General features: G+C 43.9%; 1 protein-coding gene across 10 annotated transcripts in view; it reads left to right on the plus strand.

Annotated features, from left to right (window-relative positions):
- LOC130290823 (diacylglycerol kinase eta-like) overlaps positions 1 to 14404 on the plus strand; it is a 1161394-nt gene that overhangs the window by 103775 nt on the left and 1043215 nt on the right. For 9 of the 10 annotated variants that reach the window (XR_008847710.1, XM_056538928.1, XM_056538925.1 and 6 more), the window contains one exon: positions 8936 to 9149. The exons of the other annotated variant lie outside the window; for it this stretch is intronic. Coding sequence is in view for 8 of the 9 variants with exons in the window: in XM_056538928.1 (XP_056394903.1) it covers positions 8958 to 9149 (192 nt within the window). In the remaining variant the exon portion in view is untranslated. The remainder of the gene's footprint in view (positions 1 to 8935; positions 9150 to 14404) is intronic. 10 annotated transcript variants of the gene reach the window in all.

A 14404-nucleotide genomic window follows, 5' to 3' on the forward strand; every position in this document is an offset into this window, starting at 1 on the left:
GCCTTCAGATGACCCCAAAGATAAAAGTCTATGGGGGTCAGATCAGGAGACCTTGGGGGCCATTCAACTGGCCCACGACGACCAATCCACTTTCCAGGAAACTGTTCATTTAGAAATGCTCGGACCTGACATCCATAATGTAGTGGTGCACCATCTTGCTGGAAAAACTCAGGGAAACGTGCCAGCTTCAGTGCATAAAGAGGGAAACACATCGTCATGTAGCAATTTTGCATATCCAGTGGCCTTGAGGTTTCCATTGATGAAGAATGGCCCCACTATCTTTGTACCCCATATACCACACCATACCATCAATTTTTGTGTTCCAACAGTCTTGGAGGGATCTATCCAATTTCCAATTTCAATTTCTATCCAATAGTGGTGGTTTTGTTTGTTAACTTCACCATTCACATAAAAGTTTGCCTCATCACTGAACAAAATCTTCTGCGTAAACTGAGGGTCCTGTTCCAATTTTTGTTTTGCCCATTCTGCAGCACCTGAAACTACGGATACTGCCAGTTGAATGGCCCCCAAAGTCTCCCGATCTGACCCCCTTAGACTTTTATCTTTGGGGTCATCTGAAGGCAATTGTCTATGCTGTGAAGATACGAGATGTGCAGCACCTGAAACTACTGATACTGGACGCCTGAGCTAGCATTTCCCCTGTGGTGTTGCTATCAGTGTGTGAAGAGTGGGAGAAGAGGGTTGCATTGACAATCCAACACAATGGGCAGCACATTGAACACATTTTATAAGTGGTCAGAAACTTGTAAATAACTCATGAAAGAATAGTTACGTTAAAACCAAGCACATGATTGTTTTTCTTGTGGAATTCCCAGTAAGTTTGATGTGTCACATGACCCTCTTCCTATTGAAAAAACAAAAGTTGGATTCAAAATGGCCGCCATGGTCACCACCCATCTTGAAAAGTTTCCCCCCTCACATATACTAATGTGCCACAAACAGGAAGTTAATATCACCAACCATTCCCATTTTATTAAGGTGTATCGATATAAATGGCCCACCCTGTATAGGCAGGATCAGCAGACAGGATTAGCAGGCAAAGACCTTGCTAAGGCCTCAGGAATCAGGTGTGGCTTCTCTATATAGGGAGTGCCTTGCAGGGATTGGGAGGGGAAGTACAAGGGAGTGCATGCTAGCTCAGCCAGTGTTTGTGCGTAGCCCCTAGTGGCAAGAGTGGAAACTGCAGCAAGAGACACATTTGAGCAGGCCACAGGTCCTCTTTAAACCCTTGATGACATTGGGAGAGATTTATCAAAATCTGTCCAGAGGAAAAGTTGCCCATAGCAACCAATCAGTTTCTTTCATTTTTAACAAGGCATCTGCAAAATGAAAGAAGCAATCTGATTGGTTGCTATGGGCAACTGGGCAACTTTTCCTATGCACAGGTTTTGATAAATCTACCCCATCTGACTTAAAGGGGTACTCCACTGACCAGCATTCAGAACATTTAGTTCCGAACACTGTGTGCGCTCTGCAGGGGTCAGCCACGCCCCCTTGTGTCGTCAATGCAAGTCTATGGGATGGGGCGTGAAGGCTACCTTTCTCTCTTTCATAGACTTGCATTGAGGGGGCGTGGCTGACCCCCGCATCATGCTCTCTTCATACACGGCAAAACCTGGCTGCTATCAGCACCCAGGGACCGGTCAGTAATAGCAGACATCAGCAATCACGCTGATGTCCGCCATTAAACCCTCTATACTGATCACGACATCTGCAGCAATGTGGTGGTTCTGATGGCTCATCGGATTACCCGCGGGATGACCGCAGAGATCAGATCAGCCAAGATGGCGGACAGAGGTCTCCTTACCTGCCTCTGGCTGCTCTCATGGGGCTTTCTTCTCTGTTCTGTCTTGTAGCAGACCAGAGAAGTAAAGTGCCGATAATACTGATCAGTGCTATGCCTATGCACAGCACTAAACAGTATAAGTAATCTATTGATTGCTATAAATAGTCTTCTAGGGGGACATAAAAAAGTGTTAAAAAAATTAATTAATAAAAATTTTTGGTATCCAAACTCATTGTCTGAACTTTCAAAATATAATGTTAATGATCAAGTACAGTTAATGTAGTAAAAAAAAAAAAAAAAAAAGTTAAAAATTGCTCCATTTTAGTCACATCACATTCTCAAAGTCACATCACATTCCCCCCAAAAAATTTTATAAAAAGTGGTTAAAAAGTCACATATATGCATAAAGTGATTCTTAAAATAGATCATTGTGCAAAAAAAGAGCCCTCACATAGTTCTATATACAACAAAATAAGGTAGGTAAAGGTGGTTAAAATAGGACAATTTTAAACATACATTTATATTGTAAAAAAAAAATAAAAAAATCACATATATGTAAGTGATCCCCCCCAAAAAAAACTACAAACCACGCTGCAAAAAAAATGAACCCTTATACAGCCCCATATACAAATAATAAGAAAGTTTTGGGCATCAGAATAGAGCAATTTTAGGCATATTCATTTTCTTACAAAAAGTTTGACTTTTTTTAATAGTACAGTAACAGACAAGCATGTAAATATGGGCTCTGTTTTAAACACATCAACCCACAGAATAAAGAAAAAATATTTGTTTAATCATAAAGTGCACGGCATAAAAACAAAACCTCCATTGCTTATTTTCCATTCCCCCCAAAATAATAATTTTTACTTTGTACTATAAATTCTGTGGTAAAATGGAAGGTGTTATTACTTAGTACAATTGATTGTGTAAAAAAACAAGCCCTCACATGGCTCTCTGGATGGAAAAATAAAATAATTATGCCTCTTAAAGGGGTACTCCACTGCTCAGCGTTTGGAACAGTTCAAACAGTTCCGAACGCTGGAGTCGGTGCTGGGAGTTTGTGATGTAATAGCCCCGTCCCCTCACTACGTCCCGCCCCGCCCCCTCAATGCAAGTCTATGCATAGACTTGCATTGAGGGGGCGGGTTGTGACGTGAAGAGGTGGGCAGGGCTATGACATCACGAGCTCTCGGCACCGACTCCAGCGTACGGAACAGTTTGTTCCAAACGCTGAGCAGAGGAGTACCCCTTTAAAGAGCGAGGAGGAATGAAAAAATGTTCAATTAAAAAGACATGTCACGCAACCTTGGAGATCGATTCAATTACCAAGTTAATAGATCTTTACCCCATCTTTCCATAGTGTTTTTGATGTGACTGCCTTTTAGATTTGCCTTTTAGATTCTAGGAAGTATAATTTCTTTCTATCAAAATAGCTATCCAAGGCTTTGTACCATTTGTACGATATTATGCAAGCTTGCAACCCTCATCAAGGGTCCTCAGGGTCCCTGTGATTTAAAAAGATTTTTTTGTAATGTTAGTGTAGAGACGCATAAGAGAATGAGGACATTAACTTGGATTGCCAGCTTGCATATTGTGGTCAAAATATCAACTAAAACCTCAAGTTAATCATGTTTAGTACAGTGGTCCCTCAACATACGATGGTAATCCGTTCTAAATGAACCATCGTTTGTTGAAACCATCGTATGTTGAGGGATCCATGCAATGTAAAGTATAGGAAGCTGTACTCACCTGTCTCCCCCGCTCCGGACCCGTCACCACTCGTCACCGCTGCCCTGGATGTCGCCCTCCATCGCTGTCGCCGCGTCCCTGTGGTGTCCCCGATGTTCCGGACATCTCTGCTTCCCCAGGATCCTTGCTCTCCGTCGCCATCATCACATCACTACGCACGCACGCCGCTCCTATTGGATGACGGGACGGCGTTCCTGCGACGTGATGACGATGAAGGAGAGCACCAGCGATGGAGGGGATCGTGAAGATGATGCTCCGGAGCCCCGAGGACAGGTAGGAGACCATAACCCGGAGCACATGGGGCACCGTAAACGGCTATCCGGTGGCAGCTGAAGCACTCAGCACTGCCGGATAGCCGTTTATGCGATGGGCCCGACATACAAAAGCATTGTATGCTGATGCTGCCTTCAACATGCGATGGCCTCTGAGAGGCCATCGCATGTTGAAATCGTATTTCGGGGCCATCGTAGGTTGGGGGGTTACTGAATTTTTTTCAGGATGCAGTCTGGCCTTATGTTGCTGGGGAAACCTAGTGGTGTCAGTGCACTGTGTGGCGCACATATGAAATACTGGGCAGCCTGCCTGATTGAAGTAGTATGTGCATCTCCAGCATTGTGCACTATACACTACCATGTTATTGGCACACTGTGTATTCCTTATTAGTGATGAGCAGCAGGGGCTATATTCGAATTCACAATATTTCACGAATATATGGACGAATATTCGTCCTATGTTAGCGAAATTCGCAAATTCGCTATGTTTGTTCTCTTTTTTTCTTTTCCATGCAAATGTTTGTAATGATATTCGCATAGTGCGCATGTACAATTAGATCTTTCACCTAAAAGAAGGGAGGGATCAGTGTCCAGTCTGGAAGTGCTGATATTCGCATAAATTCGCATCAAAAATTCACATAAAATAAAAACATGAATATTCGTTATTATGAAGCTATATATCTATATTCTAAATATTCGCAAAATCGTGAAGTGCCGATATTCGCGTAAAAAATTTGCATTTCGGATATTCGCACTCAACACTATTCTTTATCTATGTGCAAGTAAACACTGAAAAGAGCAGTAATTTAGCTTACCCCAAGTCTACATCCATGTCACGGCAGGTGATGGGCCACACAAAAAGTTAAATCCAAGGTAAGAATTAGCCAGCGTAGAAGATGCAAAAAGTCCTATATATTGGATAAAAATGTCAGAGACACATATGTGGTGAACCAGGTCACGCATATCAGGTGTTGCCACCCTTAGTCATGCCAGTATGACTAAGGGTGGCAACACCTGAAACTCGTGACCTGGTTCACCAAATATGTGTCTCTGACATTTTTATCCAATAAATTAGACTTTTTGCATCTTCCACGCTGGCTACTTTTTATCTATTTGCAAGTATAATACTAAGCAGCCACCACCCTCATGAATAGTAGGCGTTTGAGTAGCTGCTCATCAGTATTTTGCACCTGTGCAACCACCCCCATATAATAGGAAAAGCCTAGATTTACTAGTTAATCTATTTTCCCTTAGGACAACAGCCGCACAAGGCTCCATTCCGTTGTGTTTTCTGTTTCTTACTTTAAAAATAACTGGGGTATTTGGGATCCTGTGTGGTATGTATATATATATATATATATATATCATTTAATTATTTTTATTTTCTTTATTAAAATATTCTAGTGTCCTTTTAGGACACAGGACGCAAAACCCCATATTGTGCTGCTGCTGCTGTGCTATAGGAAAACTTACTAACTACTTAAATGTAGGCTTTCTTTGTTGCATACATGTATGCCCCTTTAAATTTAGGCCACAATTTTATTTGCCATGGCAGTGGCTACCTGACACTGGTTGCTACAGTTTCCGCTAAAACTCCTAGATTCTTTTTCATGTCACTTGTATGCATTGTTTTTCCATTTTCCTCCCCCTGTGCATAATATTTACCAGTGTTGTACATCACTACCTTTTCTCAGCCCAAGACTCTGCAGGATAGGGGATAGGTTTTAGATCACGTGGGCTCAGAGTGCTGGGGCCCCCCACAATCTCCTGTATGGAGCCCCGGCTCTCCTCCACAGCGGCGTGTCACAACTTCCGCTCGAAGCGGGGGCCGCCATACCTCTTCTATATAGCTCTATGGGAGAGCCAAAAATTGCCGAATGGCTCTCCCATAGAGCTATATGGAGGGGAGTGGTGGCCCCCCGCTTCGGGCGGGCGTGTCGTGACGTGCCGCTGTGGAAGTGAGTCGGGGCTCCATACAGAAGCCCCAGCACTCTGACCCCCTGTGATCTAAAACTGTGGATAGGGGATATGTTTTTGTCCACGATACTTCTCCTTTTATAACCACCCTCTGTTTCATATTACTGAGCCAGTTACTTACCCCCCGACACACATTTTTGCTAAGCATACCTATTTTCTGTAACAACCTTTTATGTGGCAAAGTATTAAATGCTTTGGAAAAATCCAGATAATGATTTCCAGCAAGTCTCCCTGCTCCAGTCTTGAGCTCACCCTCATCAGATTAGTTTGATAGGAATGATCCCTCTTAAACTCATGCTGGTATGAAGGCATACATTGATTTTCATTGTGATACTCCACTATAGCATCTCTTGGAAAACCTTAGAACAATTAACATACAATACAGGTTAAACTAACAGGCCCATGGTTTCCAGGTAATTTTTTGAATATTGACACTATTTGCTATGTTTTGGGAAACAGAGTCCTTAAATATAAAAAAAATAGGGGTTTTAGAATGCAGGTGTGAATGCCATCTGAACCAGTATTTTTTGTAAGTATTATATTGCTTGTGCTGCATAAAATTAAAAGAAAAAAAAATACTTACTTACCCCTCCAGTCCCCTATTTTATATATTCCCCTATATATTCCGGAAATCTATATATATAAAACTCAATGGGGGGGATTCATCAATCTATATAGAGCATTTTTAAGTGTATTTTCTCACGCTAAATTTTGTGCAATGATATTTTCTGCGTTCTTTTTGTGCGTTTCCCATACACATCGATTACTATCTGCGTTTTTTTTTGGACGCACAAAAAGAACGCAAGTCTCATTTTTTTCCGCAAATATACACCCCCTCGGAGGACACGTACCAAAGTGTCTATTTTAACAAAGTAAGGACTGCAACTCCCATAATGGACAGACTCTGCCCATGATGGGAGTTGTAGTCCAGGGCTTGAGGTGCAGGTCATTCTGCAGAGACCCGCTGCGATCCGCATTTATTAACTGTAAAAGCTGGCGGTACATGCAGCTACATCGCGCTGCCGCCGGCTCCTGTATACACTGTCATAATTAATAATCCCCGGCTCCAGGACATGGGAGCACTGATTGGTCAATGGCTATTCGCCAATCAGAGCTCCCGCCTCCCGTCTCCCGGTGAGGATTATGAATTATAAGAGCTGTATATAGGAGCCAGCAGCAGCACAGTGTAGCCGCATGTATCGGCGGCTTGTATAGTTAATAAATGCGGATCGCAGGAGAACGATCTGCCCCTCTGCCCTTGGACTACTACTCCCATCACGGGACATAGCCTGTCCCATGATGGGAGTAGTTGTAGTACCGCAGCACTGCTGAGGGATGGCACTTGCACGTCCCCAGGCTGCAGGACTTTTAGGACTACAACTCCCATCATGGACAGACTCTGCCCATGATGGGAGTTATAGTCCAGGGGCTGAGGTGCAGATCACACCGGGCCATTCTGCAGAGACCAACTGCGATCCGCATTTATTAAGATAACAAGCTGGCGGTACATGCGACAACACTGCGCTGCCACCGGCTTCTATATTCACTGTCATTATTCATAATCCTCGCCGCCGGGAGAGGGGAGCTCTGATTGGTCAATAGCTATCCACCAATCAGAGCTCCCGTGTTCCGGCGGGGGCTATGAATTATTACAGTGTATATACAAGCTGGCGGGCAACGCAGTGTAGACACATGTACCACCGGTGTGTATAGTTAATAAATGCGGATCGCAACAGATCTCCAGAGAATGATCTGATTCGATCCACATTTAAGTTAAAAAGCCGGCAGTACATGCAGCTACACTGCGCTCCTGTGCTCCTATATGCAGCTACAATGCGCTCCTATATATCCCCGCCGGAACACGGGAGCTCTAATTGGTGGATAGCTATTGACCAATCAGAGCTCCCCTCTGAGCAAGAGTGTACAATAGACAAGAGTGTAAAGGAGTAGAACTGTGTTTACAATAGACACATATTGATGAATCCCCCCAATGTGTGTGTGTATGTCTGTTCCACAAAAACGTCCAAACGGCTAAAGATATTAACATGAAACTTGGCACACATGTTACTTATATGTCAACAAAAAACATAGGATAGGTAATTTAACCCTTACTCACACCCATTTGCCAGGGTCGGGGTTTTTGTTTAAAGTCCCATACAAGTCTATGGGAAATAAATGTTACTGCATAACAGCCAAACGGCTGGAGATATTTCGATAATACTTGGTCACATGTTACTTAACTACCCAGATTTGTGAGGGTTGGAATTTTTGTTTAAGGTCCCATGCAAATCAATGGGAAATGTATGTTCTCACATAACTTCTGTACGGCTGGAGATATTTCAATACCTGGTACACATATTACAGGTCCGAATACGAGGACGGGATGGGAGGTCGAGATAGGAGGTACCGTCCTCCTATCTCGACCATCCCGTCCTCCTATCTTGACCTCCTATCTCAGGAGGTCAAGATAGGAGGATGAAATGGTCGGGCTAGGAGGTCGGGCTAGGAGGTCGGGCTAGGAGGTCGGGCTAGGAGGTCGGGCTAGGAGGTCGGGCTAGGAGGTCGGGCTAGGAGGACAGGATAGGAGGTCAGGATAGGAGGACTGGATAGGAGGACTGTATAGGAGGTCGGGGTATGAGGACGGGATATGGGGTTGGGATATGACAATAATATATGAGGATGGGATTGGGATATGAAGTCAAAAGCTTCCTCCTTTGTTGATTTTCCTCCCCAACAAGGATGAGGAAGGAAAAACCAGCTAGTATATTATAAAAAAGAAAATTCCTCTTTAAACAATCCCTTTCACTAACAAACTTTGAGTATTGTTCTAACTTCTTTTATTTAAATTTTAGACCATTTTCTATTTTGAATGAAAAAGCTTTTTAAGACGTTTGTCTGGCATAATGGCCTAGCATAGCACTTGTGCTGCTGCTCTATGTTAGATATGGAAACTGACAAGCACACTTTCTCAGTCCCTATTTATTACAGTGGATTTTTATTGTATTATAAGATGTATCTAAGTTTTTTCATAGTTACAGTAAGATTAATTAAATTATGAAAATCAATAGTATATTTCGCCAATTTACATACAATGTTTTACTTCATAAGATAATTCTATACTCTATAATAGGTAAAATTCAAGTTCTCACGCCATGGCTCAGAAGCTGACTCCAGATCATTTGTTTCAAAGACCAACACGAGATTCAGTCTCATCACTTGACTCAGACAAGCTGCCTACAACAGAGACTACTGGGGAGGATTCTTCTGACAGTGAAGGAGAACAAGAGGGTATTTCCCATAAACTCATCCGCAAGGTGTCCACTTCAGGACAAATTCGGAGTAAGGTAAGAAAATCAAATTTGCATGCATATACAGTATTGGTAAATATATTAAAACTTTGAACATATTAAAATGCTGCCATTGGCTGTTAAAATCAGTAGTCACAATTATCTAATATGTCTATAGCTATCTCTCTCTCTCTCTCTATATCTATCTATATATCTATCTATATATCTATCTATATATATATGTATATCTATATATAGATATATATATATATATATATATATATATATATACTTGATAAAGCCAGTGTGAGACTGGTGAAACGTAGTCTGCACATTTTGGAATAAATCCGCTACTTTATTCTACCCTGTGGTGTGCTGCATCTATTTTGCTTTGTCTGGATTGTGGAACCGGAGGACCGAGGTTCTGGATATGCTGGCACCCCTACACTTTTGCCTTTTTCTCCTGGATGCGCTGCTTTTATTTGAAAATTATCTATCTATTCTCTATCGGGATAGCGCTCCCTACCTGTGAGTTAGTGGGAAAATGTAAAATATAGAAAAAAGAGGTGTGCTCCTAGTAAAATATTGTTATGGTAGGGTAACGTGTGCAGGGTTAATTGCACCTTACCGTGTGTAGTTGTGCTGAGGGCACAACACCTTTAATTGCATGTAGATTCGCTTGAAGTCTGTAAGTTCAGATAGGTGGCTGCGCCGGCATCCTTCACCGTGACCTTCAGAGGACGGTGCAGTAAAAGTGGAAAATTAAAAGTGGAAAATAAAAACCTGAGGCCTAGGTTCGAAACAACTGTGTTGCACCTCTTATATCAATAAATGCCAGTACAGAAACTACCTTGGCATACTATTTTCTTTGGTCAGGCACCATACGGAACATGTCCAGCTTTATAGTGGGAAAATTGTCTGAGAAAATCTGTGCACCCACTACTGGACAAGGATTACTACATCTATGTGGACAACTACTACACCAGCATCTTTCTTTTTCAGTGTTCTTTTGTAGCACTGTGCCCAAAAACCAGAGGGTTCTCCCTGGACCACAGGTTGCAGAGCCAGTGCCAAGGGGAAAGAGCAAGACACTTTGAAGCATCACTATGTTGATCATGTATAAAAATAAGAGGGATGTCCTTATATGGACCAAAATTCAAGGCAGCACTAATGTTCCTGACAGAGGTGCTAGTGCAGTGATCTCCAGGCCAGAATGTATTCTGGATTACAAAAAGTGTATATGGGAGGGGTTGATGTTTTATCAAATCCTAAAGCCATAACACTTGTTTTAATAAAACACAAGATATCTGAGTGTGTGTCCAAAATGGCTTTTCTAAGCTTTACTTGTTACAAATGTTTTAGACATTCCTCTAGTGGAAATTATTACCGCTAGGACTGTAGCATGTAAGAAGTGTCATGATCACATCACGTAGGGCAGAGAAGAAGTACGCCCTAACTTTCCCTAAAGCCACTTTCCCTATCTACTGCGATTGCTCGAATCGCTTCATTAAACTCCATTTAGTGCGGTCCAGGCTCCAGGGCATCTAAGATGGCGGCTCCACATGTCGGACATAGGGCAAGGAACTCTGGGAAGGCGGGAAGATGGGTAGGCGGGATGACCCTGAATCACCTGCAGCATGCAGCCTATCAGCAGCCAGCCACCCCTGTGATGTCACAGCCCTATATAATCGGCAGCCATCTTGCAGCCAGTCACTTCAGCGTTTTATTGCAGAGAGAGAGAAAGAGAGAGGGGGGGGGGGGGACATAGAGCAGTTTGTTTTGCACAGAAAAACATTTTTACAGCAGCGATTTACCTCAAGAACAAATACAGCCTAGCAGCTATAGTGAAGGGAGAGAGAGTGGAATTTTGGGTGTTCTATACAGCAACTGAGTGCTGCAGCACTGGTGTGTACAAAAACTGAAAAGTTAATAGTAGCTAGCCAGTTAGGGTGAGCAGAGCACTAAAAGCCATAATCACCTGCTATTAGTGCCTAATACAGGTTATGTAGTGAAGCGTATTGTCCTCTATTAAGTGTAACCTGTGCGTACATAGGTGGTGTACAATTTTGTTCCTGCTAAAGTCTTAAGGGCCTAGTTACTGTGAAAGGCCAGCCAAAAGTACACACCTGCTGCTGTTCTAGACAAATAGTGTTTTAAGCGTAGTGGAGCGTATTGTCCTCCCCTCATAAGTGCATACCATCATATACGCAGTGCCAGGGTGTGCACAGAGGAGTGGCAGAGGCCTAACTTCATCAGGCGCAGGCAGAGGTCGCAGCAGACTAGGGGTGAGTGGCAGCAGGAGTCGCAGCGAGAGGCCTGAGCTCCCGGTATCAGCTAGCGGTCGTTTCTCAACCAGCAACCCATCTGCTGTCATTGACTGGTTAACTCGATTATCCACTTCATCACAAGTGACATCTTTCACCCCCAGTTAACAGTCGGTGGGTTCCTCAGACACAACCCTCAGTTGGCATGGCCCGGGAGCAGTCCCTGTCCTCCAATTGCCTCTGTCCTATGCTGTTCCCTCCCCCATGGAAGTATCCTATGCTGTGGGTTTAGCTCCACTTTTTAGTCAGGACGATCTACTAGAGGACAGTCAGCAGCTACTGGCCAGCCAAGAAGTGGAGGAGACATCCCCCGATTCCTTCACTAGGCGGACAAGCAGTGATGAGGAGAGTGGCATGGTAGGTGGTGTTGGGAGCGTTCAGGCTCCTTAAGCACAAACTGTTGAGGAACCTGAGGAGGACATCAGGGACATGCAGACACAACTCGATGAGGATGAAGTTGATCACACTTGGGAGCCAGGTGCAGAAGGGGCTTCATCATCAGGAGAAGAGGGTGGCAGGATGCCCATGAGGCAGCAGTTGAGCCAGCAAGGGGGTAGCATTGTTGGGAGTCAGCATGGTGGCAGCAGTGGGAAATCTGGAACCAAACATGCTGGGGTAGATCACCTGCTTCGCGGCAGCCTACCTTACCTGGAGGGAGTGGAACAGGGGTCCCTGGAGTCGGCGGCAGTAGCAGTCAGTCAGTGAGGACTGTTGGGGGGGAAAATCAACTACTCTGTGGTGTGGCAGTTTTTCATCAAGTATATTTTTTAAAATTGCATGTGGCCATGTTAACATGGCCACATTCAATTTAAAAAAAATACCTTTAATCTTTTCAATTGTGAGGCCTTAGTGTCTTGTCAGGCTGCAGCCACCTCCAGGCTGTGTCATTCTTTCACCATATGGTCTCCTCTTGCTGCTGCCACCTCCAGGCTTGGTCATTCTGCCACATTTTGGTCTCCTTATGCTGGTGCCACCTCCAGGCTGTGTCATTCTGCCACCATGTGGTGTCCTCATGCTGCTGGCACATTACATAAAAATGTTTATAATAATCATTTTCAAATCTTCAATATAAAATTTGAAATATATCTTTAATCTTTTCAATTGTGAGGCCCCATGATCTTGTCAGGCTGCTGCCACCTCCAGGCTTGGTCATTCTGCCATTATATGGTCTTATGCTCCTACCACCTCCAGGCTCTGTCATTCTGCCGCTTTATGGTCTCCTCATGCTTCCACCTTCTTCAGGCTGTGTAATTCATAAAGAAATCGAATGGGAACCATGGTGACGACAACGGGAAGAACATCTTGTCTGCGCTGCATCAAGGAAGCCTGAGCCAATGCCCCCTGCATTCAGGAATACAAATGTGGGAGGTGGGAATCCTGGCAGGGGTTTCCTTTACCTTCCAGTGAAGATCTGACTTCGGCACTGTAGCGCTACACCTGCGTGATAACACAGGAGTCGAGTGTAGAATAGTAGTACTTTTTAGTAATACTCATAAAAAGTAACATACAGGGTTGGACTACGCGTTTCGGAGGGGCTCCCTACTTCCTCAGGTCCAGGTCCTGAACACCTGCCGTTTGCTCAGGCCCTTTGAGGGCTTACGGGATGAACAACGTCATTTCACTGCTTCATTTCCTACAACACGTGTTGGAAACGATGGCTGGTCAGGGCACTGGAGACGTGGTGCCTACATCTCACAGCCACATGAGCCCTGTGGGGGCTAAACTGGAAGAGGAGGAGGAGGAGGGGGAGGAGGGGGAGGGGGACAGTGGAGCAAAGGCAAGGGTTTGCGAAATGGGTGTTTTTTATAGTCCTATGACAGGAGAGGAGGAGCAGGAGCAGGCTGTGGAGCTACAGGGTGATGAGGAAGACAAGACAGAGGACCCAGACACACCATTAAATTTAACTTTTTATGTTAATCCATTTAAAATCTTCAATTTAAATTAAAAAAATATCTTTAATCTTTTCAATTGTGAGGCCCTATGGTCTCGTCAAGCTGACGCCAGCTCCGATCGGTGATGTCCGGTGTTAGCCGTGGGTCCTGGTTGCTGATAGCAACTGGACCCCGCAGATACGAAGCGTGCCCAGCTTCTGAGCACGCTTCACAGATCGGGAGCCGACCACATGACGTAAATATACAGGTTCTTCTAAAAAAATTTGCATATTGTGCTAAAGTTATAACTTATTTTCCATATTGTAATGATAAAAATTAAACTTTCATAAATATTTCAGGTCTTTTATTGTTTTAATACTGATGATTTTGGTATACAGCTCATGAAAACCCCAAATTCCTATCTAAAAAAATTAGCATATCATGAAAAGGTTCTCTAAACGAGCTATTAACCTAATCATCTGAATCAACTAATTAACTCTTAACACCTGCATAAGATTCCTGAGGCTTTTAAAAACTCCCAGCCTGGTTCATTACTCAAAACTGCAATCATGGGTAAGACTGCCAACCTTACTGCTGTCCAGAAGGCCATCATTGACACCCTCAAGCAAGAGGGTAAGACACAGAAAGAAATTTCTGAACAAATAGGCTGTTCCCAGAGTGCTGTATCAAGGCACCTCAATGGAAAGTCTGTGGGAAGGAAAAAATGTGGCAGAAAACGCTTCACAACGAGAAGAGGTGACCCGACCCTGAGGAAGATTGTGGAGAAGGACCGATTCCAGACCTTGGGGGGACCTGCGGAAGCAGTGGACTGAGTCTGGAGTAGAAACATCCAGAGCCACCGTGCACAGGCGTGTGCAGGAAATGGGCTACAGGTGGCGCATTCCCCAGGTCAAGCCACTTTTGAACCAGAAACAACGGAAGAAGCGCCTGACCTGGGCTACAGAGAAGCAGCACTGGACTGTTGCTCAGTGGTCCAAAGTACTTTTTTCGGATGAAAGCAAATTTTGCATGAAATCAAGGTGCTAGAGTCTGGAGGAAGACTGGGGAGAAGGAAATGCCAAAATGCCTGAAGTCCAGTGTCAAGTACCCACAGTCA

This window comes from Hyla sarda, chromosome 9 (assembly GCF_029499605.1).
Source record: "Hyla sarda isolate aHylSar1 chromosome 9, aHylSar1.hap1, whole genome shotgun sequence".
Taxonomy (NCBI): domain Eukaryota; kingdom Metazoa; phylum Chordata; class Amphibia; order Anura; family Hylidae; genus Hyla; species Hyla sarda.